At 42.9% G+C, this 22138-nt stretch overlaps 1 protein-coding gene across 5 annotated transcripts in view; it reads left to right on the top strand.

Annotated features, from left to right (window-relative positions):
• EPB41L5 (erythrocyte membrane protein band 4.1 like 5) overlaps positions 1 to 22138 on the top strand; it is a 116326-nt gene that overhangs the window by 24757 nt on the left and 69431 nt on the right. For all 5 annotated transcript variants that reach the window (XM_062184301.1, XM_062184235.1, XM_062184082.1 and 2 more), the window contains exons 3-7: positions 2199 to 2303; positions 15322 to 15364; positions 17159 to 17237; positions 18089 to 18133; positions 18305 to 18357. In XM_062184301.1, the coding sequence (XP_062040285.1) occupies positions 2199 to 2303; positions 15322 to 15364; positions 17159 to 17237; positions 18089 to 18133; positions 18305 to 18357 (325 nt within the window). The remainder of the gene's footprint in view (positions 1 to 2198; positions 2304 to 15321; positions 15365 to 17158; positions 17238 to 18088; positions 18134 to 18304; positions 18358 to 22138) is intronic.

The following is a 22138-nucleotide window of genomic DNA, read 5'->3' as shown; positions in this document are numbered from 1 at the left end:
TATATCCAGCCAACTGTCCATCCAGTGTGAGGGCATGATTGAAATATTCTCAAACACAGAGGACCTTAGAGAATGAGCTGTCCAAAGCCTCACATGGGAAACATTTTGGAGAAGGAAGTCAAAAGAGCAGAGCAGATGTTAGAAAGACCTGGAACGTACATATGTAAGGCCTGTAAATTAAGGGTGGTAACAAATACCCAAGTAAAAGTTATCTTGAAGGCCAAAGGAAAGAATATTTTCAGTTTCAGGGTGGGGTGTGGTTGGATGGGAGGTCAGAGGGTGTGGTGAAATTCTTGTCTTGATAAAAGGATGTATAGGATAGCAGCTTTAGTCAACTAAAAGAAGGGGTTTAAAAAGCATAGAAGCAGCAGAGGACAAGTTCAATTTAATAAACTTGTAGTTAAAAGGCAGAGATAGGCCGGCGCCGTGGCTCAACAGGCTAATCCTCCGCCTTGCGGCGCCGGCACACCGGGTTCTAGTCCCGGTCGGGGCACCGGTCCTGTCCCGGTTGCCCCTCTTCCAGGCCAGCTCTCTGCTGTGGCCAGGGAGTGCAGTGGAGGATGGCCCAAGTGCTTGGGTCCTGCACCCCATGGGAGACCAGGAGAAGCACCTGGCTCCTGCCATCGGAACAGCGCGGTGCGCCGGCCGCAGCGCGCTACCGCGGCGGCCATTAGAGGGTGAACCAACGGCAAAGGAAGACCTTTCTCTCTGTCTCTCTCTCTCTCACTGTCCACTCTGCCTGTCAAAAAAAAAATAAATAAATAAATAAAAGGCAGAGATTAATGTTATGAAAAGTCCAACTTTATGTTCAGTTTTTGTGGGAAAGAACCATAGTTTAGAATTATATAGGTGGGAGGCATGCATAGATTTTGTCTGAAAATTGAAGATTCCTGACAGTATTTTTGTTTCTATGAGTTATAGCTGTCTATGGTTAACTTAGTTAGAAATAAAAAGTGTGGGGCTGGTTTTGTGGTATAGTGGGTAGTGATGATGGCATCCCCTATGGGGCCGGTTCTTGTCCTGGCTGCTCCATTTCCAATCCAGCTCCCTGCCAGTGGAAGATGGCCCAAGTACTTGGGCTCCTGCTACCGTTGTGGGAGACTCAGATGAAGCTCTTCAGCGTGGTCCAGCCCTGGTCATTGCAGCCATCTGGGGATTGAACCAATGGATGGAAGATCTCTGTCTCTCCCTCTTGCTTTCTGTAACTCTTTGAAACACATCATAAAAAAATAAGAAAAAGGAAAAAGTTAAAAATTTCTGTTAAAATAACAACATAGTACTCCTTATATGTTGACATGAGTGAAGTTTTTATGAAAAATAGGTATTTTCCAGAAAAATAAAGAACTTAGAGTGGTGGTGTTTGCGTACATTTTTGCAAAACTCTTTAATGTCTGATTTAATAAAAGCTACTTTGCACTCTCTTATCCGCTTCTGCAACCACTGTGTTAATATGCTGTGTTTGGTTGAAGTATATGAGGACACTCTTAGGACCTCTTGACTCTTTTGAAAGGGTCCTGGTGGAGGAGGGGATGACAGAGAGCTGGGGCAGGTGTTTGGGCCAGTGCTTGAGGTGCCCACATCTCGCATTGGTGTGCTTGGGGTCAATCCCCGACTCTGGCTCCTGGTTCCAGCTTCCTGCTCATGCACACCTTGGGAGGCAGCGGTGACGGCTCGAGTGGCTGGGTCCCTGCCGCCCACGTGGGCGACCTGGATCTAGCTCCCAACTCTTAGATTCTGTTCTGGCTCACCCCTGGACCTTGGCTACCAGTCAGTAGGTGGGAGCTTGCTCTCTCCCTCTCCCCCAACCTCTTCGTCTCAAGTAAATAAGAATAAATTTAAAAAGAGGGGAGGGGGGTGATCTTGGGAACTCTGGTGATCCTGAGAGAACACTTTGAGAGCGTTTGAAGTGTAATTGGTTCCATCTGATTTGTACTAAAGTGCTCCAAATTTTCTTGGGTTTTCTTTTCAGTTACATCATGGGCTTCTTAAAATAGGGACTCAGAAAATTGAGAAGACAAACGTTTCTCTGTTTGGTACAAATTCTTACACCTCCAAATACTTAACATTAGTTGGTTAATTTAAAGTAATAACCTTCAAGCAGATACAGAGAAGTCACAGTACTTTTGAAACTACCTTTTATTCAGCTTGTTGATCTTATAAGTCACTTAACTGATGGATTTGTTTTCTCACCATTTCAGAAAAAAGCCAAAGGACAAGAGCTGTTCGATCAGATTATGTATCACCTGGACCTTATTGAAAGCGACTATTTTGGCCTGAGATTTATGGATTCAGCTCAAGTTGCAGTGAGTAACTTTTTTGGAGGTTCCAGAATGGGCGCAGAAGTGGAAAAGTTCAGAGCATGTGCTGAGCGCTAGGAGACTGCATATCCTTCGTGTGTTCTTTTTTTTTTAAGATTTATTTATTTGAAAGGCAGAGTTACAGAGCTGCAGAGAAAGAGAGAGAGAGAGAGAGGTCTTCCATCTACTGGTTCACTCCCCAAGTGGCTTCAATGGCAAGACCTGGGCTGATCCAAAGCCAGGAGTTTCTTTCAGGTCTCCCATATGGGTGCAGGGGCCCAAAGACTTGGGCCATCTTCTGCTGCTTTCCCAGGCCATAGCAGAGAGCTGGAACGGAAGTGGAGCAGCTGGGACTTGAACTGGTGCCCATATAGGCAGTGTTTTACAGTTTCAGTCTAGGTATTTTACCTCCTTGATTAAATGTATTACTAAAGCATTTTATTTCATTGATTGATCCTATTGTAAACAGAGTTGTTAACCTAATTTTATTTTCAGATTATTCGGTTTATAAAAATTGATTCTTTAATGTGAATCTCATATCCTACAACCTACCTGAAAGTGTTTAATAATTTGCATGTGTTTTAGACATGTTATCAGCAAAAAGAGATAGTTGTTCTTTATAGTTTGGATGTCTTTAATTCCTTTTTATGGGATTTTTGAATAGAAATATTGAGAGATGATATCCTTGACCTGCCTCTGATCTTAGGAAGATGTGTTCAGGGTTTCACCATCAAATATGATAATGCTTTTGGTAATTTTTAAAAAATTTTTTTGACAGGCAGAGTTGGAGAGAGAGAGAGAAAGGTCTTCCTTCCTTTGGTTCACTCCCCAAATGGCCACAACGGCTGGTGCTGTGCCAATCCAGAGCCAGGAGCCAGGTGCTTCTTCCTGGTCTCCCTGCGGGTACAGGGGCCCAAGCACCTGGGCCATCCTCCACTGCCTTCCCGGGCCACAGCAGAGAGCTGGACTGGAAGAGGAGCAACCGAGACTAGAACCTGGCACCCATATGGGATGCTGGTGGCACAGGTGGAGGATTAGCCAAGTGAGCCATGGCGCCGGCTGACTTTAAGGTGCCCTTTATCAGGTTGAGGGACTCTTATTTGTAATTTGTTGAGGCTTTTATTATGAAAGGGTGTTGGGTTTTGTCAGTTGCCTTTTTATATATCTGTTGAGAAGATAATGTGATTTATTTCCTTCATCCTCTTAATTTGGTGTATTAGTTACATTGCTTGATTTTGTATGTTGAACATTTCAGGGATAAATCCCACTTGATAATAACATATAATCCTTTTAATATGTTGCTTGATTTGGTTTGCTAGTATTTTGATGAGAATTTTGGCATCTGTTTTTATAAAGAATATTGAGCTGCAGTTTTCTTGTGATGTCTGTGTCTAGTTTGGATGTTATGGTAACCCTGACCTGATAGAATGAGCTAGGGACGCATTCACTCCTCCTATGTTTTTGGAAGTTCTTGGGAAAAGCTGGCGTGAATTCTTCTTTCAGTATTTGGTAGAATTCATCAGTGAAGCCACAGGCATGGGCTTTTCTTTGTGAGACGTTGATCATGCTCGTATTCACTTGTTACAGGTGTATTCAGCGTCTTGATTTTTTTCTTGAATTAGCCACTTTAGAGAGTAAAAGGGGAACTTTACTGAATGAAGAGATGGAGTATAGGCATAAACCAGTATTGTTCCGGTAAACTTATCCTTACCCTCATTATTTAATGGACCTCAGAATACTGTACCGTCCTTTCTTTTAAAATCTAAACTTGGGGCTGGCACCGTGGCTCACTTGGTTAATCCTCCGCCTGTGGCGCCAGCATTCCATATGAGTGCTGGGTTCTAGTCCCGGTTGCTCTTCTTTCAGTCCGTCTCTCTGCTGTGGCCCGTAAGGCAGTGAAGGATGGCCCAAGTGGTTGGGCCCTGCACCCGCATGGGAGACCAGGAGGGAGCACCTGACTCCGGCTTCGGATCGGCACAGCACCGGCCATAATAACTATTTGGGGAGTGAATCAGCAGAAGGAAGACCTTTCTCTCTCTCTTTCTCACTGTCTGTATCTCTACCTGTCAAATAAAAAAAAAAATCTAAATATATTATTGTATGTCATTTTATATGTCATATTTTTTTTAAAAGATTTATTTATTTATTTGAAAGGCAGAGTTACAGAAAGGCAGAGAGAGAGAGGTTTTCCATCTGCTGGTTCACTCCCCAGATGGCTGCAATGGCCAGAGCTGTGCTGATCTGAAGGCAGGAGCCAGGAGCTTCGGGTCTCCCATGTGGGTGCAGGGGCCCAAGGACTTAGGCTATCTTCTGCTGCTTTCCCAGGCCACAGCAAAGAGCTGGATTGGAAGTGAAGCAGCTGGGACTGGAACCAGTGCCCATATGGGATGCTGGCACTGCTGGCAACGGCTTAATCTGCTATGCCACAGCCCTGGCTCCTATATGACATTTTGTGTAGTCCAGTGATGATCTCAAACCTTGAATTGTGATGATGAAATCATCATATGGACTTTCTCGCCCAGAAAAATGCACTTGGAAATGACACTTGGTCTACATTTTTCAGTTAGCGCTGAAGCCCACCTGCTTCAGCAAGTGAATAACTGTAGCTTAAAGGAAAACTGATAATTGTATTAATTTATCTGTTTTTCTCTGTTAGTCTTTATGGCATTAATTAATATTTTCAAATCTTTTATACTGTTGGTGCAACTTTGTTATTAAATCTCACATGACTATAAAATTTTTTTATTAAGAATGTAGGGCATTCTTCTCTGTCATAAAAACAATAACTCGGGGGTGGACTTGTGGTAAAGCAGTGAAGCCACTGCTCGGGACACTTGCTTCACACTTGGATTCTGGGTGTTGAGTGGTCGCTGTGCTTCCGATCCAGCTTGCTGTTAGTGTACACCCGTGAGGGAGCAGTTGATGGCTCAAGTGTTTGGGTCTTTGTGCCTATGTGGGAGACCTGGGTGGTGCTTGGTCTCCTGGCTTCGTCCTGGTCCAGCTTCTGTTGTGGGCATTTGAGGAGTGCACCAGTAGACAGAAGATTTCTCTTTGTCTGTCTGTCTCTCTCTCTCCCATGCTTTGCCTTTCAAATAAATGAAAAATAATTTTTTATTGATTTGCTCAACAGAGTTACAGAGAAAGGGAGATACAGAGAAATTCTATCTGCTGGTTCACTCCCTAAACGACCACAATGACCAGAGCTGGGCCAATCTGAAGCCCGGAGCCAAGGGCTTCTTCAAGTCTCCCATTGTGGGTGCAGGGCCCCAAGCACTTGGGCCATCTTCCACTGCTTTCCCAGGCCATAGCAAAGAGCTGGATCAGAAGTGGAGCAGAGGCTGATGTTATCGCAAAATGAGTTAAAGCCTCCGCATGTGGCGTCACCATCCCATATGGGCGCTGGTTCGAGTCCTGGCTGCTCCATTTCCATTCCAGCTCTCTGCTATGGCCTGGGAAAGCATTGGAAGACGGCCTAAGTCCTTAAGCCCCTGCACCCGCATGCGAGACCCAGAAGAAGCTCCTGGCTCCTGGCTTTGGACCGGCCCAACTGTGGCCATTTGGGTAGTGAACCAGCGGGTAGAAGACCCTTCTCTCTGTCTCCCCCTTCTCTGTCTGTAACTCTCTGTAGCTTCAAGATAAATAATTTTTTTTTTTTTTATAAAAAGCCTCACATTTTTAAAGAAACAAAAATAAGTGGAGCAGCTGGGACTCAAACCAGCACCCATATGGGATGCTGATGTTGCAGGCAGAGGCTTAACCTACCATGCTATGGCGCCAGCCCCATAAATAAAAATTTTTAAAAATATAACAGCATGCACAATACGGTTGTGTTGTGACAACAGCACTGCTAATATCAGTAGTTTTTAAAAATAACAATTCTGGGTGGTTTTCTTGTGCAGCAGAACTTTCTAGTGTGGAAGTAGTCTCATCTCTAGTAGGGCAATAAGGAATTCTTTAGATACTGAGTAGTTTGAGCTTTGCTGAGTAGTTGGAGAATTTGCTGTACTGATTTGCTGGAGAACATGGTTGATTCATTTTGAGGGGAGAGTTTTAATTTTTAAATTGTTTACCTGGACCAGACAGAGCAAAACGAGGGAAGGAAATTTGTCCAAGAAGAAATCTCTCTGTCTCTCTCTCTCCCTCTCTCTTTCGAATCATGCTGCGTGTTCGATGTTTTGTTTTCCCGTTTTTGGGTAGTGATGGGTATGGAGAAACAAAGCATGACGACAGATTGTAGTGGGCTTGTGACAGTCTGTCAGAGGTGCAGAAGGGTAGTGGAGGGACTGGTGCTGTGACAGGCACATCACCTTTCTCAGCAAAGCAGGGAGGGGGCAGCTGCCACCACGCTTCAGGCGCTTGTCCAGGAGGGCTGTTACAACCACTGCTGGCTTATCTTGTGTTTCAAGAGAAACTGAAATCCGGATTTTTAGGTTAAGGATTGTACTTTTTAAAAAGTCATCAAATTTGTTTTAAAAAATAGTGTGACTGGTAGGTGAATTCAAAGAAGATGTAAATACACGGAGACACATGAGTCTGTGTTGAGTGGAATTCTGAGCAAAGTAGAGACAGCCTTTCCCACACCAGCTGCAGCTTTAATGCACTTTATCTCCGAATTCCACAAAACTTTCTGTAGTATAGATACAGGTAACATTATTCTAAAACTTATATGAGAAGGCACAAATTAGAATAGAGAAAATTGTTTTGAAAAGGAGGAATGAAGTGGGAAGAATTGTTCCACTGATTTTCAGGACTTCCTGTATAGCTGCCCTAGTCAAGACTGTGTGGTGTTGGCAGAGAAATGGACACACAGGTCTCTGGAATGGAGCACTGAACTCAGAAATAGCCGCTGATTTTTGACAAAGGTGTCCACGTAACTCAGTGGAAGAATAGCCTCAATAATGGAGCTGAAGCAGTGGGATAGCTCTAGGCAGAAAAATGAACTGAGGCTTTACCTTGTACCATTTTAATGAACTCATAGTGGATAATGGCATAAATAGGAAATGTAAGGCTTAGAGAAAAGGGCACAGAAAATCTGTGGGAGCTACAGTTCAGAATCATTCACAAACATAAAGAGTTCTTAGATCCATTTTAAGAACATTGATCAACAGCGTGGTGGGCCGACCGCAGTGGCCACTGTGGGGTGAACCAATGGAAAAGGAAGACCTTTGTGTCTCTCTCTCTCTCACTGTCCACTCTGCCTGTCAAAAAAAAAAAAAAATTTGATCAAATGGACTCCATAAAATTAAAAACTTGCACTATGGGAAAGACCCTGTTGGGATGAGAAGCCACACTGCCGATTAGGGGAAAGTGTGTGTGTCCTGCTTGTTTGACCGGAACTCACACCCAGCGTTTATAAACTCCTAGCCACATGTGCCTAGATGGTAGAGAGCAAGCCATCTGATCATGAAGTGAACAAAGACCACACAAGGAGACATTACATTCCAGAGGGTGCACAGGTGGCAGTAAACATGCTAAAGGCTGGTAAACATCACTAGCATCAGGGAAATGCAATTTTGATGTTGATAATACATCTTCATTAAGCATCTGTTGACACAGTTAAAATAAAAAGTAGTGACAACTCCAGATTCTGGTAAGGATGTAGAGAAACTGGATCTCTCAGACGTCACTGTTGGGGATGTAAAACGGCGCAGCCACTCTGGAAAGCACTGTGGCAGTTTATTATAAAGTAAACCTCTGCTTAGTACATGACTCAGCACTTGCACACTGGGCCGTTTATCCCAGAGGATTCAAGACTTATTTCCATACAGAAACCTGCCATCGGATCAGCACGGTGCGCCGGCCGCAGCGCGCCTACCGCGGCGGCCATTGGAGGGTGAACCAATGGCAAAAGGAAGACCTTTCTCTCTGTCTCTCTCTCACAGTCCACTTTGCCTGTCCAAAAAAAAAAAAAAAAAAAAAAAAAAGATACAAGCACTGGAGGATGGCAGAGAAAGGGGTCACTGGTCACTGACCTCTTGCTAGTGTCTTCATGACTTTCTGTGAATGTGATCGTTTTACTGTACATAGAAAAAGGAGATAATGTGGGCTAAACAGTGCATTTGTCAGAACATAATTCAACTTTCTGACCCATATATTTGTAACCTTTGATGAAGCTTGAAAAAGTCATGCTTAGGCCTTTGAATGTTAGCTGGCCCAGTGATGTTCTTAAAAGTGGGTTATCTAGAGAGCAGGTGTCTTGTATAACATAACACTGTATATCATTCTTTCAGAAAAAAAGGAAACACAAGTAGTATTTCTAATAAATACTTTAAAAAGAAAGTAAAAACAAACTTTAAGACACTGTATCCAACAGTCTATTAAAAGTATAAAGAGGGGTGGGTGTTTAGCCTGGTGGTTAAGACTCTGGTTTGACATCCATGTCCTGTACCAGACATACCAGACTACCGTGGTTTGATACGTGGCTCTGATTCCCAAACTCCAGCTTCCTGCTGGTGTGGACCTTGGGAGGGGAACAAGCCATGTAAGAGACCTGGACTGAGTTCCTGGCTCACAGCTTTGGCCCAGCCCAGTCTCTGCTGTTGTGGGCACTTGAAGGAGTAAACTAGCAGAGGGGAGCTCGCTCTTGCTTGCCCTTGCTCTCAAACTCTGTCTTGCCCTCCCCCTCCCTCCCTCTCAAATAATTTAAAAGTATGAAGAATACATCATGGTCAGATAAAGTCTACTTTTAGAATACAAGGATGGTTCAATACCAGTTGATAGAATTCATCATGTGTGGTATATTGTATTATTTCTTGCATTTGCTGTAATAGAATTGTACTTTTTATTACCATGATAGGCTTGCCTTGTGACTTGCTGTTGATAATGAAATGTGGGTTGATGTGCTATGTTCTAACTCGGAATGGGTTAACCTTTCATTTGTGCTGTGATTGATTCATCTTACACTTAAGTAAAGCAATAATAATTAAAAAAGATTGACATAGAAATCTTTGCCACAAAAGAAAGTAAGATGAGTTGGTTGATTAGTTGAAGCTAATGGCCTTTAGTTTAAAGATAACACACATAGGAGAAGGATATGGTATATCCAAAACTGAGGGCTGGAGTAGATTTAATTGTGCAGTGTGATGTTGGGTAAATATTTTCTAAGTGCATATCTGGAGGCTGCAATAATAGATCCCCTCCATAGCAAACCCAGGGTCACTGAGCTAAGAGAACAGGCAGTTTTTGCTGTTCTAGTTTTAGAATTCAGGTATTCCAGGTGCTCTGAGAATACCTGGTGAGTTGTCAGCTTGATTTTCTGACTTTGACTCATTGGAGATCAGGCCAGTAATATTCTAAAATTCTTGTGTTTCTTTCTTCTTTGTGTGTGTGTTCTTTTGAGCGTCTAGCTTCAGAATGCCTTGGATAAATAAACCTAATAAACCTAGAGGACTTTGGCTTGTATAGAATTGACTTTTTTGTGTGTGTGTGTGCAGCCTAGCCAAAGTTTAGAAGGTGTGGCCAGTTGGGGTTGGGGGTGGGGGAACAGAAGGTGCTCTGTAAACAGGTGGACAAACTGGAGAACAGACCTGGTGGTTGCCCAGTGGCTCTGTTCTTGTCCTATATGGAATTCTGATGATAATTTTTTTTTTCTTTAAAAAAAAAATTTTTTTTTTTTGACAGGCAGAGTGGACAGTGAGAGAGAGACAGAGAGAAAGGTCTTCCTTTTGCCGTTGGTTCACCCTCCAATGGCCGCCGCGGTAGCGCGCTGTGGCCGGCACACCGTGCTGATCCAATGGCAGGAGCCAGGTGCTTATCCTGGTCTCCCATGGGGTGCAGGACCCAAGCACTTGGGCCATCTTCCACTGCACTCCCTGGCCACAGCAGAGAGCTGGCCTGGAAGAGGGGCAACCGGGACAGGATCGGTGCCCCAACCGGGACTAGAACCCGGTGTGCCGGCGCCGCAAGGTGGAGGATTAGCCTGTTGAGCCGCAGCGCCGGCCTGATGATAATTTTTTTAAATAAGACATCCCAAGAGTAAGAGAGAAAAGTACAGAATTCCTCCTGGAGACAATGATGCCCTCTATTCCCACTGCTTTGTAATAGATGGGGCAGCAAAGGCAGTTATGGAGGAAAGAGTTGGAAAGGTTAGAAAAGAGGAGAAACATTTATCAGTGTTGGCAGGTGATTAGACTTTATATATACTGGGGTTTAACTGAGAATTAACAGAACCAATAGCGTTCAAAGTGGTAATGGGGAGTGAAAAATATGTAGAAATAAATAACATGATAACTGTATATATGTGTACATAACACATGTATTTGCTGAACAGGAAGAAACTGAAATGTTGAATGATTAAATCTAAAAATATGCCTTGCTGAATTTTCCAGGAAAACTGGTGTTCTTGTTGCCCAGTAACGATTGTTTATAATTTGTGGCTAATAGTCTGAGGTTGGTTGTTTCTGTAAATCTTTGTCAGTATTTTAGATTTTTTCCTATTTTCTTTTTTTTAATTTATTTATTTGAAAGTCAGAGTTACACAGAGAGGAGAGGCAGAAAGAGAGAGAGAGAGAGAGGTTTTCCATCCACTGCTTCACTCCCCAATTGGTCACAGTGGCCGGAAATGTGCCAATCCAGGAGCCAGGAGCTTCTTCCGGGTCTCCCATGTGGGTGCAGGGTCCCAAGGACTTGAGCCATCTTCTACTGCTTTCCCAGGCCATAGCAAAAAGCTGGATCGGAAGAGGAGCAGCTGGGACTAGAACCGGTGCCCATATAGGATGCCGGTGCTTCAGGCCAGGGCGTTAACCCGCTATGCCACAGCGCCGGTCCCTCTTATTTTCTTAAACTGTGTTGTAAGGAGAGGTGGGTTTGGCCTGTTGGCTAAAGTGCTGGTTAGGTTGCTGGAATCCCACATTGGAGTACCAAGGTTCAGTTTCCCACTAGCTCCTGCTAGCTTCCTACTGATGTGAATCCTGGGAGGCAGGGGTGGTAACTCAAATTGTAAGATCCTGTGCAACAGATGGGAGCATGCTCTCTTGCTTTTTCTCTCAAATAAATAGGTATACACTCTGAGGAATGGCATTTTCAGGTCAGGGTGGAAGAAAGACCTAAGTTTTTTGATGCTGTTGCCAAGTGAAATTCCATTATCAGCAAATGAGAATAATAGTACATTTCCTTTTGTCTACACAATGCTTTGTTTCAACTAATATTTATTGTATTAGAAAGTGCTACGTTAGAAATACATTCTCCATAATTTGTGTCTTAAGATACACATAGAGTTCGTTGTTTCTGTGTTTGACAGTTGTAGGGCAGGAGTGGCACTTGTCAGAGGAGCGTCTGAGACTTCTGGAGTTTCGGGGTTAGACCTGAATCCATGTTCTGGTTCTGAGAGGGTGCTCTTTCTACTGTGGAGAATTAGGCTTTACAGTAGTTTTGGTTGTCGACTGACAGCAAAAACCAAGAATGAACCTTAAGTACCACAAAAATATTGAATGGATGCCACCAAGCGTTCTGTTAAAAACAATGGGGAGTAAACCCCGCAGAAATAATCCCTCTAGAAGACTTTGTAATGGAGTCTAGACTAGTTTTCAGTTAGATTGCAACAATACAGCATAGCGGTCCTCTGTTTCTTAGCACAGATTTTTAACCGTTTGTAAAATTACTTAAATTGTTAAATTCTGTTTTAGAGTCATTCTTTAATGCAGAGCATAAGCCATCACTCGCAGAAGTATTTCTTGCAGAGGCGATTGTTTGGAAAGATGATTCCCATTTCTCTGCTTTGAGCTGTTTGCTCCTTGAGCTAGAGCAGCTGTGGGTTTCTGTAGGCGAGTCCTGTTGGGGGTGGCAGGTGGGAGTCGCTGGAGAGCTGTGTGCACACTGGCTGCAGGTCCTGGGACCAGGGTGAATGCTTGGTAGTGTTTTGGAAGCTTCCTTGGTGATTGTCTGGTTAGTCTGTTGTGTTTGTGATTCTATATTTTAAGACACAGCAATAAATAATTGTTCTTTGATACCCAGCTCAACAGGGTGGAAAAATGTGGCTTTATGTACCCATTGATATCTAAGTTTATCAGCTAAACTTTAAAAGTAGGAAACTAGGGGGAATTTGTTTCCTTTTAATGACCCAGTGAGGGAAGAGAACCGTACTGGTTTCTCACTAAGCACCCAGATCTGTGTGATCCGTGTCTGCGTGCTGCTCCCTTTATCTGCCAGTGTAATTTACACTCCACTCCTATAGACTCTGGTTCAAGGAAAGCACTATCAGTGCCTGTCTCTGGGCTCCGAGCTTTCCAGTCCCTGCTCTTGGAATGTGGAGGAGATGAAAGAAAACAGACTTGAGAATATGCAAACATGAACTTAGACCTTCCCCCGAAGAACAGCCCCCAGAACGCCCCAGCTCCTAAATCTCACTTTAAAATGTGTTTGATGCATTATCTGAGTTTTAGGTCGTCTTAGGGAGCACAGACTTTAGAAGCTGTTACAGGTAGAAGGAGACTGAGTGCCTGCTTGGAAGCCACATCCTGGCCTTTTGTTCCCATGGAATGATTTCATGTTTATTTTATGTGTAATGTGCTGTCTTAGTAGGTTAGTAAGGTATGAATTAGAGGACAAAGATGTATTAGACTAGTCCTAAAAGGGGAATTCAAGTTATGACTAAGAAAGATGAACATCTTAGAATACTAAGTGTCATTACTGTTTCCTCTTTATAGTCCTCATTCTATCAGAATTTTATATTAGCCTGTTGATTTTCACTCCACTGATTATATTTGTTTCAACTCTCTCTTCCTCCCTCCCTCCCTCCCTCCCTCCCTCCCTCCCTCTCACTCACACACAGACACACACACATATACACATACTGAAATTTTTTCCTCTTTGTTTCAAGAAGTTCTGGAAGGAATCAAGAAAAACCAACTTCTTGGGGTAGGGTATGTGTGGTGTTGGGGTGGCACATGGGAGGCAGGGTTTCAGGAGAACTGCTGATCATATACTTTTTAGTATTACCAAAAAATTAACCCATAATAATATGTCACTTATTATTAAAACATAAAAATAAGGGGATCCATATCTATGATTGTTTTCAGTAAAATGTGTTCACTATAGAGCAAGCAGAACATAGAAGAACACGCGAAGATGAACAGTCACAAGCAATCTGTCTCCTAGAGAGACAGTTACTGGTTTGTTATAGATCATCTCAGTCTGAAAGAAAATGCGTATTTTCATATATAAATTTGTATGTTTTGATGAAACAATCTATAATATTTATAACTTGCCTTTTAAAATGTTGTAATAGCTCTGTGTTGTGAATAATCTTCCAGATCCATAACTATTTGCTCAACTACCTTGTTGTTTGGTGCTCTGTCATATTAAAATGCTTTATTGTAACCAGTTCGCGGTTGGATATACAAAGTCGTCTTCACTCTCTCTGATGTCCTCCTTTATAGGTGAGGCTGCACACAGCCATAATGGTTTCCAGTGCAGCATGGCAGGGGCAGAGCCACACAGTTCTTTGGAGGCATTAGCAGCGTCTGGTCAGGTGGGCTCCGGGCAGAGCCGTGCTCATTTACACCCTTTAGGGTGACTGAGGGTCTCACACAGGGGAGCAGCCACAGGCTTCTTGTCTTACTGCAGTGAAAGAAACAAAACCTGAAGATAGGCTCATGGGTCTGGGAAGGAGGCAGTCTGAGCTGGAAAACTGCCTTTACCTTGTACCCCGCCTGGGGTTGGCATCAGGCTAGAGTAGGCTGGGAGCTTGGGATGTTGGGTTGCTGGGCTGGGCAGGGATGGGTGGACTGTTTGCTGTAAGCTAAGAGTGTTTTCTATTGATGAACTGAATTGTGTTATGTCTCCCCACAGGGCTAGTGTTTTATTGATGGATGGGTGTTTAAAACTGAACATTTGCTTAGCTGAAATATGCTTAAGAGTGGATGTCCCGCCGAATGTGTTAGGAGATGAGGTGGTTAAGTAACCTTTGTACTTGGAATTGGGGGACAACATTGCAGAGTTCAGTTGCCTTTTGAAATGTTGACTGGCATCTCACCTCAGTGCAGAAAGGCCTGCTGCTGACTGGCCAGCACTTCTGTGCATGTCAGTTGGGAACCTCAGGACAGAGTGGAGAGGAAGGGCTGGGGAGCAATTGGCAAGAAAAGCAAACAGTTACAAGTCTATGCACAATGCAGCCTTGTTTACCCTCTCTTTCCTATCTGGATTTCTGAAACTGGATTCCTTGGCTCTGTGAACTAGTTAGCACAAGAGCACTCTTTCGTTGAGGGTGCTTGGAGTCGAAAGCATGCTGGAGAGAACACATGGCCGCATCCTGTCCCTGTTAGGCCTTGGTGGTGGAAAGGGATTAATGAGAAGTGAGCTGGAACCCTTTATCAGTGGGAAGGCCTGGAGTTGTTTTTTAGGTCTGTTTGTGTCATGGGCATTTCACAGTGGAGAGGTTACATAAATCAAAAGGCTCTTGGTCTTGCAAGCAGAGGTCTGCTGGTCACAATGTTAACATTTGTTGTTTGTAGCGCAAAGGAGCAGAGACTGCCTGGTTCACTAGTAGGGGCCTTGCTTATAGGAAAGAATTTTACCCAGACTCTTTGAAAGTGACTATTTCTGAGTTGTGTCTGTTCTGTAAAATTTAATGACATTGTTATTTCATAACAATTTTTCTTAGAGATCTGTTAATCTTACATTGTTATTCTAAGAATGAATGAGGCACTAGAATATGAGGATTCTTCTCATTAATTTAATAGGTTTGAAAGAGTAATTGATTTGGGAACATTGGGGAAACCAAGGACAGAATTCAAACTGAGTGAGCTTTGTTACTGAGAGAGCAGAGAAAGTGTTTTAAGAAGTCATGGATCAGTTTTAGGTTTTTCTCATTCACATGTGTCTGAAGCCTGCTATGGATATTGGGTGTCTCTGTGTTTGTGTGTATCTCTCTCTCTCTCTCACATTCACACACTTACTTTCTTTTCTTTTGTGAAATATTTCTTTGTGGTTTTCAATAAAAAAAATGATGAAAATAACTTTTAGTAATTGAAATGTTAAAGTTCTGTCATCGGCAACCACTGAATGTTTTGTTTTGTTTTGTTTTCAGCATTGGTTGGATGGTACAAAAAGCATCAAAAAGCAAGTCAAAAGTAAGTACTGCAAAAATTTCTTGCAAAAAAATGGAAATCAAATATATTAGAAACTTGATTCCTGATAGTAAGAACTTAAGAAATCATGTTTCAGATTATTTTTTTCAAGTTATATTTTGATACTGATCTAAATTCCAAGTGCCTTGTGATTTAAGGTTCCCAGGATAAAGGCTTGCACCTTGCAAATGGAGTTGGTTTCCTAAGAAGTGCTCCAGTTTGGTTTAGTACTTGGATTAGAAATTTCCTGTGTGGCTTTTGTTTGACATCTTAAAACTTTAAGGCTGTGAGATTTTTTAATTAAAAGTTATTTTTTTAGCTCTCTGTTTCTCTCCATCTTCTGATCTCCCCCCTCCCATGCTCTCCGTCTCCCTCTTTTCCTTCTTCTCCCCCTTACCTCCAGTCTGTCAGGTTTCCCCCCAATAAACTCTTTCCCTTACTCTGGTGTTTGGTGTGTTTTGTGGTAGCCTTACAAGACCCATCTCTTTCTCTCTCTTTCTCTCTCTCCCTCCCTCTCTCTCTCTCTCTCTGCAACTCTGCCTTTCAAATAAATAAAGGAATCTTTAAAAAAAAAAAAGAAAGAAAGAAAAAAGTAACAGGTGATTCTTCTCTCAACAAAGAGGAAGCCCTGCTCGTTGAACAGGATGCCAGGTTATCAGCTAGGAGAGATGCTCCTGGGATCTGCAGGACTTCAGCTCCCAGGATGAGGGAGACAGCTTTCTGCTATGGCCTGGGAAAACAGTAGAAGATGGCCCAAGTCCTTGGGCCCCTGCACCCACGTGGGAGACCGGAAGAAGCTCCTGGCTTTGGATCACGGCAGCTCTGGCTGTTGCGATCAATTGGGGAGTAAACCAGTGGATGGAAAACCCCCCCCCAACTCTGACTTTCAAAAATTTTTTTTAAAGATTTATTTATTTATTTAAAAGAGTTAGAGAGAAGGAGAGGCAGAGAGAGAGAGAGAGAGAGAGAGAGAGAGAGGTAGAGGTTTTCTATCCACTAGTTCACTCCCCAGATGGCCGCAATGGCCAGAGCTGTGCCAATCCAAAGCTAGGAGCCAGGAGCTTCCTCTGGGTCTCCCATGTGGATGCAGGGGCCCAAGGATTTGGGCCATCTTCTACTGCTTTCCCAGGCCATAGCAGAGAGCTGGATTGAAAGTGGAGCAGCCAGGACTTGAACTGGCACTGCAGATGACGGCTTTACCCGCTATGTTATAGCACAGGCCCCAGTTAAAAATTATGAACTGAAGCAATTCACATAAAATGTCAGGATTCTTCCCGGTGATATGTAAAGGGGAATACCGAGTCTCTAATGTAATAGCAGCTTCTAATGCCGCTTGTCCTCTGGAGTGGCTGAAACTTCTGGGCAGCTCAGCCCTTGTCTTTACCAAGTAATGGGACAGACCCACAGGGAGGAACATGCACGATGGTGAACTCCCTGTGCTGTGTGGGAGCTGCCGGGAACAGTGACCACAGGCATTCCTCAGCGTGGTCCAGACGTGAGGATCCACAGGTGTTCAGGCTGTGCCATCGCACAGTCAGGATTCCTGTTGCGTGCAGCGGGCCCCGGCTGGTGACAGATGATTGTGAGAGGATTACACCATGGGCAGTACATTTTTTAGAAATCTACTCATTGATCTTCTTGTGTCAAGCATAAGCCCTGATCCAACCTGAAACAGTGCTGTGATAACCTGTGATCTATCCCACCGCAGGGGAGTTGTGACAGATTTACTGGCTGAAGATTGTTCCTGTTTCAATAGTTAAATGAAAGTTAAAGCTGCTTTTTTGTTTTTAATGGCAGTTGGGTCACCTTACTGTCTGCATCTTCGAGTTAAGTTTTATTCCTCAGAACCGAATAATCTCCGTGAAGAGCTGACGCGGTAAGACCATGCTCTGTAGAGTGGTGTGGAGGGACTTGGGGTGTGTTAGAATCATTTCCAAGTTGTAGACAGCTGCTGAAATGGACTCCCTGCTGCTGGGACCAGGAACTCACACAACAGTTTCATTCTGGGACAGCAGTGTTGTACGTGTAGGATTCTTGCCCTTTATCAGTTGGCGCCCTGGCACTTTCCAGAGGTGACTAGTGAGTTCTTTCCAGAAGTGTCCCTGTCAGCTCATGGGCTTTTCACAGCGCTGGGCTGTGCCAGCATCTCTCAGTACTGGGCCACTGAAGTTCATTCACGTCAGCTCCTCGCTTTCTTTACTCATCAGAATGCCATTGATTAATGGAAAATGTTTGGTCCCAGTGTGGTTTGAATACACTGTAGGTTATATGTATTTATGTTCCTGTTATCTGCCTCCTTGATATTTATTCATTGACTCTGTGTCGCAAGTTTGTAGCTCCATGTACACGCGCTGTTTATTAAGTAAAAGAGCTGAGTTTCCTTTGTTTTGCTTTTCAACACCTTGACCATGAAATTAGAGTTAGTGCCTTTATCTCTTTATGAAAGAGGTGGCTGTGTTGTCGGAATAAGGTCAGAATAGATCATGGAGCTCTTTCCCATTGAAGTGCTTTGAACGTTTTCCCTAGTGGTTTCTGCATCCTGCTTTGAGGCCACTGCTCCTCGCTGTTATCTTGGGGTCCCGCTGCCATCTTCTTGATGTCTATTTACTTCATTGTGCATAAAAGTCTGTAAAAACGTTTATTCTTAGATTAGCAGGTAAGATTTTCTTCTTACACTAATATTAGATGGTTCTCTTTAGTTACATTTATGCCTTTTATTTTTCTTAGGTATTTATTTGTTCTTCAGTTAAAACAGGATATTCTCAGTGGAAAGTGAGTATTGGCTATTTAATAAATGCATATTTTCTTATGGTTAAAAACAATTTTGAAAATAACTTCATAGCTATGAGAACAGAAATGATCAGCATACAGGATGTATCATTTTCATTTATCTTAAATGGCAGGTCATGAGATTGACTTAACAACTTTGTGTTTTGGTCTCAGATTGGAATGCCCCTTTGATACAGCAGTGCAGCTGGCAGCGTATAACCTGCAAGGTGAGCAGTGATTATGCCGATTCTGAAGCCTAATTTTTTTCCTGCTTTTAGTTACAGAATTCCAGGGGGTTAAGTGATGTACAATAAAAACAACGCTGTTTTTGTGTGGACTTGTGTCAGTGCCCAGTTCTGACTTTTGCTTTGGTTTGGTTCAGAATGCTATGTTTTGGACACATCCACAGTGTTTTCAGGCTACAATTCCATTCTGATAATTCAGCAAATGTTATGAGTAAGCCCTTAGCTCATTTTTTCCCCTTAAAATGAATGCAGTGATTTCTGGGTAAATTAATGTGGTGGGGACATGGCTTGGTTTCTTAGTCTGTCTTTTTTTTTTTTTTTTTTTTAAGATTTATTTATGTTATTTGAAAGTCAGAGTTACACAGAGAGAGGAGGATAGGTAAAGAGAGAGCGAGCTTCCATCTGCTGGTTCACTCCCCAGATGGCCAAAACGGCCAGAGCTGCACCTATCTGAATCCAGGAGCCAGGAGCTTCTTCCGGGTCTCTCACGTGAGTGCAGGGGACCAAGGACTTGGGCCATCTTCTGCTGCTTTCCCAGGCCACAGCAGAGAGCTGGATTGGAAGTGGAGCAGCTGGGACTCAAACTGGTGCCCATATGGGATGCCGGCGCTGCAGGCAGCGGCTTTACCCGCTACACCACAGCGCCGGCCCCTGGTTTCTTAGTCTTATCTTAAAAATGAATCCAGGAGGGGATCACAGGAAACACTGTGTGGTTCCTGATGGTCATTCTGTAAAGCAGTCTCCAGTCAGTGAGCTGAACGGAAAACTCACTCTGTACCTTCTTATGTTGACGCACCACTGCTAAACTCAGGAATTCTATAGTGAAAATTGGCTTTCAAAGGAAAACTATCCCAACTCATGGCTGCAAAATGAAAAAATATTCTGATGGCAGTATCTGTACAAGAAAAATGTTTAGTGTTTATCAAGACATTAGTAATTTTATACCTTTTCCGTGATTCTGCATTTCCCTCCAGTCCCTTGAACTTCAATAATACTTATTTGCCATTGTTAAGAGTAACTTATTATGTTTTATTGTAGACTTGAGATTTTTGCTTATTTTGTGTGTTCACTAATGAAGAAAACATTTTCCTGTTAACATGTGGATATTCCAAAAAGTTCATTTAAAATGGAATTGAAAGACAAGTTTTTAAAAAGTGTCTACTTATTTACTTCTATTTTATTTGAAAAGCAAGAGACGGAGACAGAGGTATCTTCCTTCTGCTGATTCATTGCCCAGATGCCTGCCATAGCTGGGGCCAGGGCCGGGCTGAAGTCAGGAGCCTGGGACTCGGTCTGGGTCTCCCAGGTACTTGGCTTGTCACCTGCTGCTTCCCAGGACTTGCATTAGCAGGAAGCAGGAATAGGACTTAAAGCCAGGCGCTCCCGTGTAGGATGTGGGCAGCCCAAGCGGCATCAAACTGTTACGCCAAAAGTGTGTCCTGATAAGTTGATTTTAGTACAGAAGCATTTTGAAGTCCATGCATGTGAGGGGTCTTCAGCAAGTTCAAGGAAAATGCAAATTATGAAAAAACTGCATGGCTGTCATATATTTTTTTGCATCAAAGCAAACTTTGCATTCTCCATGAACTTTCTGAAGTACCCTCTGAAGGGATTGATAACTAAAGGAAATTTCTTTTGATAACTAAATTGATAACTAAAGGAAATTTCTTGAGAAATCTGCTACTAATGTCAATTTTTATGGGCCTACTTCCATTTAATATCATAGTCTGTCTCCAGATTAAAACTCATTTTCTCAGCTGCAGAATACAAGCTACTGAGAATGCTGTGTCTCTAGCACTGTAATGATCAAAAGTGTGTAATCACAGATTCTTTTTTGAAAGCACACTTTTTATATTATTTCTTGTATGAGATTATTCTTTTTTTTTTTCTTTTTTTTATTAAACTTTTATTTAATGAATATAAATTTCCAAAGTATAGCTTGTGGGTTACAATGGCTTCCCCCCTCCCATAACTTCCCTCCCGCCCGCAACCCTCCCCCCTCCCGCTCCCTTTCCCCTTCCATTCATGTAAAGATTCATTTTCAATTCTCTTTGTATACAGAAGATCAATTTAGTATATATTAGGTAAAGGTTTCAACATTTTGCCCATATAGCAACATCGAGTGAAAAAACTACCATTGGATTACTAATTATAGCATTAAATAGCAATGTACAGCACATTAAAGACAGAGATCCTACATAATTTTTTTTTTTCAAAATAATTAATTTTCTATGCCATTTCCATTTTAACACCAGGTTGTTTTTTTTTTTTTTTTCATTTCCAATTCTCTTTATATACAGAAGATCACTTCAGTATATAATTAGCAAAGACCTCATCAGTCTGCGCCCACACAGAAACGCAAAGTATAAAAATACTGTTTCAGTACCAGTCATAGCATCACTTGGCTTTAGACGACACATTAGGGACAGATCCCGCATGGGGTGTAAGTACACAGTGACTCCTGTTGCTGACTTAACAATTTGACACTCCTGTTCATGGCGTCAGTAATCTCCCTAGGCTCTAGTCATGAGTTGCCAGGGCTATGGAAGCCTTTAGAGTTCGCTGACTTTGGTCTTATTCCGATAGGGTCATAGTCAAAGTGGAGGTTCTCCCCTCCCTTCGGAGAAGGGTACCTCCTTCTTTGATGGCCCCGTTCTTTCCACTGGGATCTCACTCACAGAGATCATTCATTTAGGTCTTTTTTTTTTTTTTTCCCATGATATCTTGGCTTTCCATGCCTGCTATACTCTCATGGGCTCTTCAGCCAGATCTGAATGCCTTGAGGGCTGATTCTGAGGCCGGAGTGTTGTTTAGGACATCTGCCATCCTATGAGTCTGCTGTGTATCCCACTTCCCATGTTGGATCTTTCTCTCCCTTTTTGATTCTATCAGTTAGTATTAGCAGATACTTGTCTTGTTTGTGTGATCTCTTTGACTCTTAGACCTATCAGAGCTATCAATTGTGAGCTGAAATTGATCACTTGGACTAGTGCGATGGCATTGGTACATGCCATCTTGATGGAATTGTGTTGGAATCCCCTGCACATTTCTAACTCCACCATTTGCGGCCAGTCCGATTGAGCATGTGAACTGATCAGCTCCTGTCCTGACTTTAGATGTACAATGTAATACTTTATCCTTTTTAGTATTTGTTGTTGTTGTTGTTGTTCTAGTACTATTGGTTGAACTCAGTAATTAACACACAATTATTCTCAGGTGTTTAAATTTTAACTGAAAAGTGATCCCTGTTAAATCTAAGAGTGGAAAAAGAGAGGGAGGGTATGAGATTATTCTAAGAATTCTCTACTGTAAAGCTGTCTTAAAAATTACTTCTTTATTTGAGAGACGAGAGGTGGATTGAAGCAGAGAGAGCTCCATGTGTTTGTTCACTCCCCAGTGTCCACAGTGACCAGAAGTGGGTTGGGCTGAAGCTGGAATCTGGTAACACAATTCAGGTCTTGCAGGTAGGTGGGAGGAGCCCAACCACTTGAGCCATCACCGCTGCTCCCTAGGGCCCGCATTAGCAGGAAGCCAGAGTTGGAAGTCCAGCCAGGCACTAAACCCAGGCACTGAAACGTGGGCTGGGCAGCTTAACCATTGCTCCCCACCTCCTACACTGTTGCTAATTTTTTACAAGTTTGATTTATTTCCGTTTTATTTGAAAGGCAGAGATACAGATAGAGGGAGATCTTCTGTCAGCTGATGCACTCCTAGATGCCTGCATCAGCAAGGCTGGGCTGGGCCGTGCCAGGCCAGAGCCAGG

The sequence above is a fragment of the Lepus europaeus genome, chromosome 1 (genome assembly GCF_033115175.1).
Source record: "Lepus europaeus isolate LE1 chromosome 1, mLepTim1.pri, whole genome shotgun sequence".
Lineage (NCBI taxonomy): Eukaryota > Metazoa > Chordata > Mammalia > Lagomorpha > Leporidae > Lepus > Lepus europaeus.
Note: the sequence above shows the minus strand (reverse complement) of the source record. Positions and strands in the feature narration are given on the sequence as shown.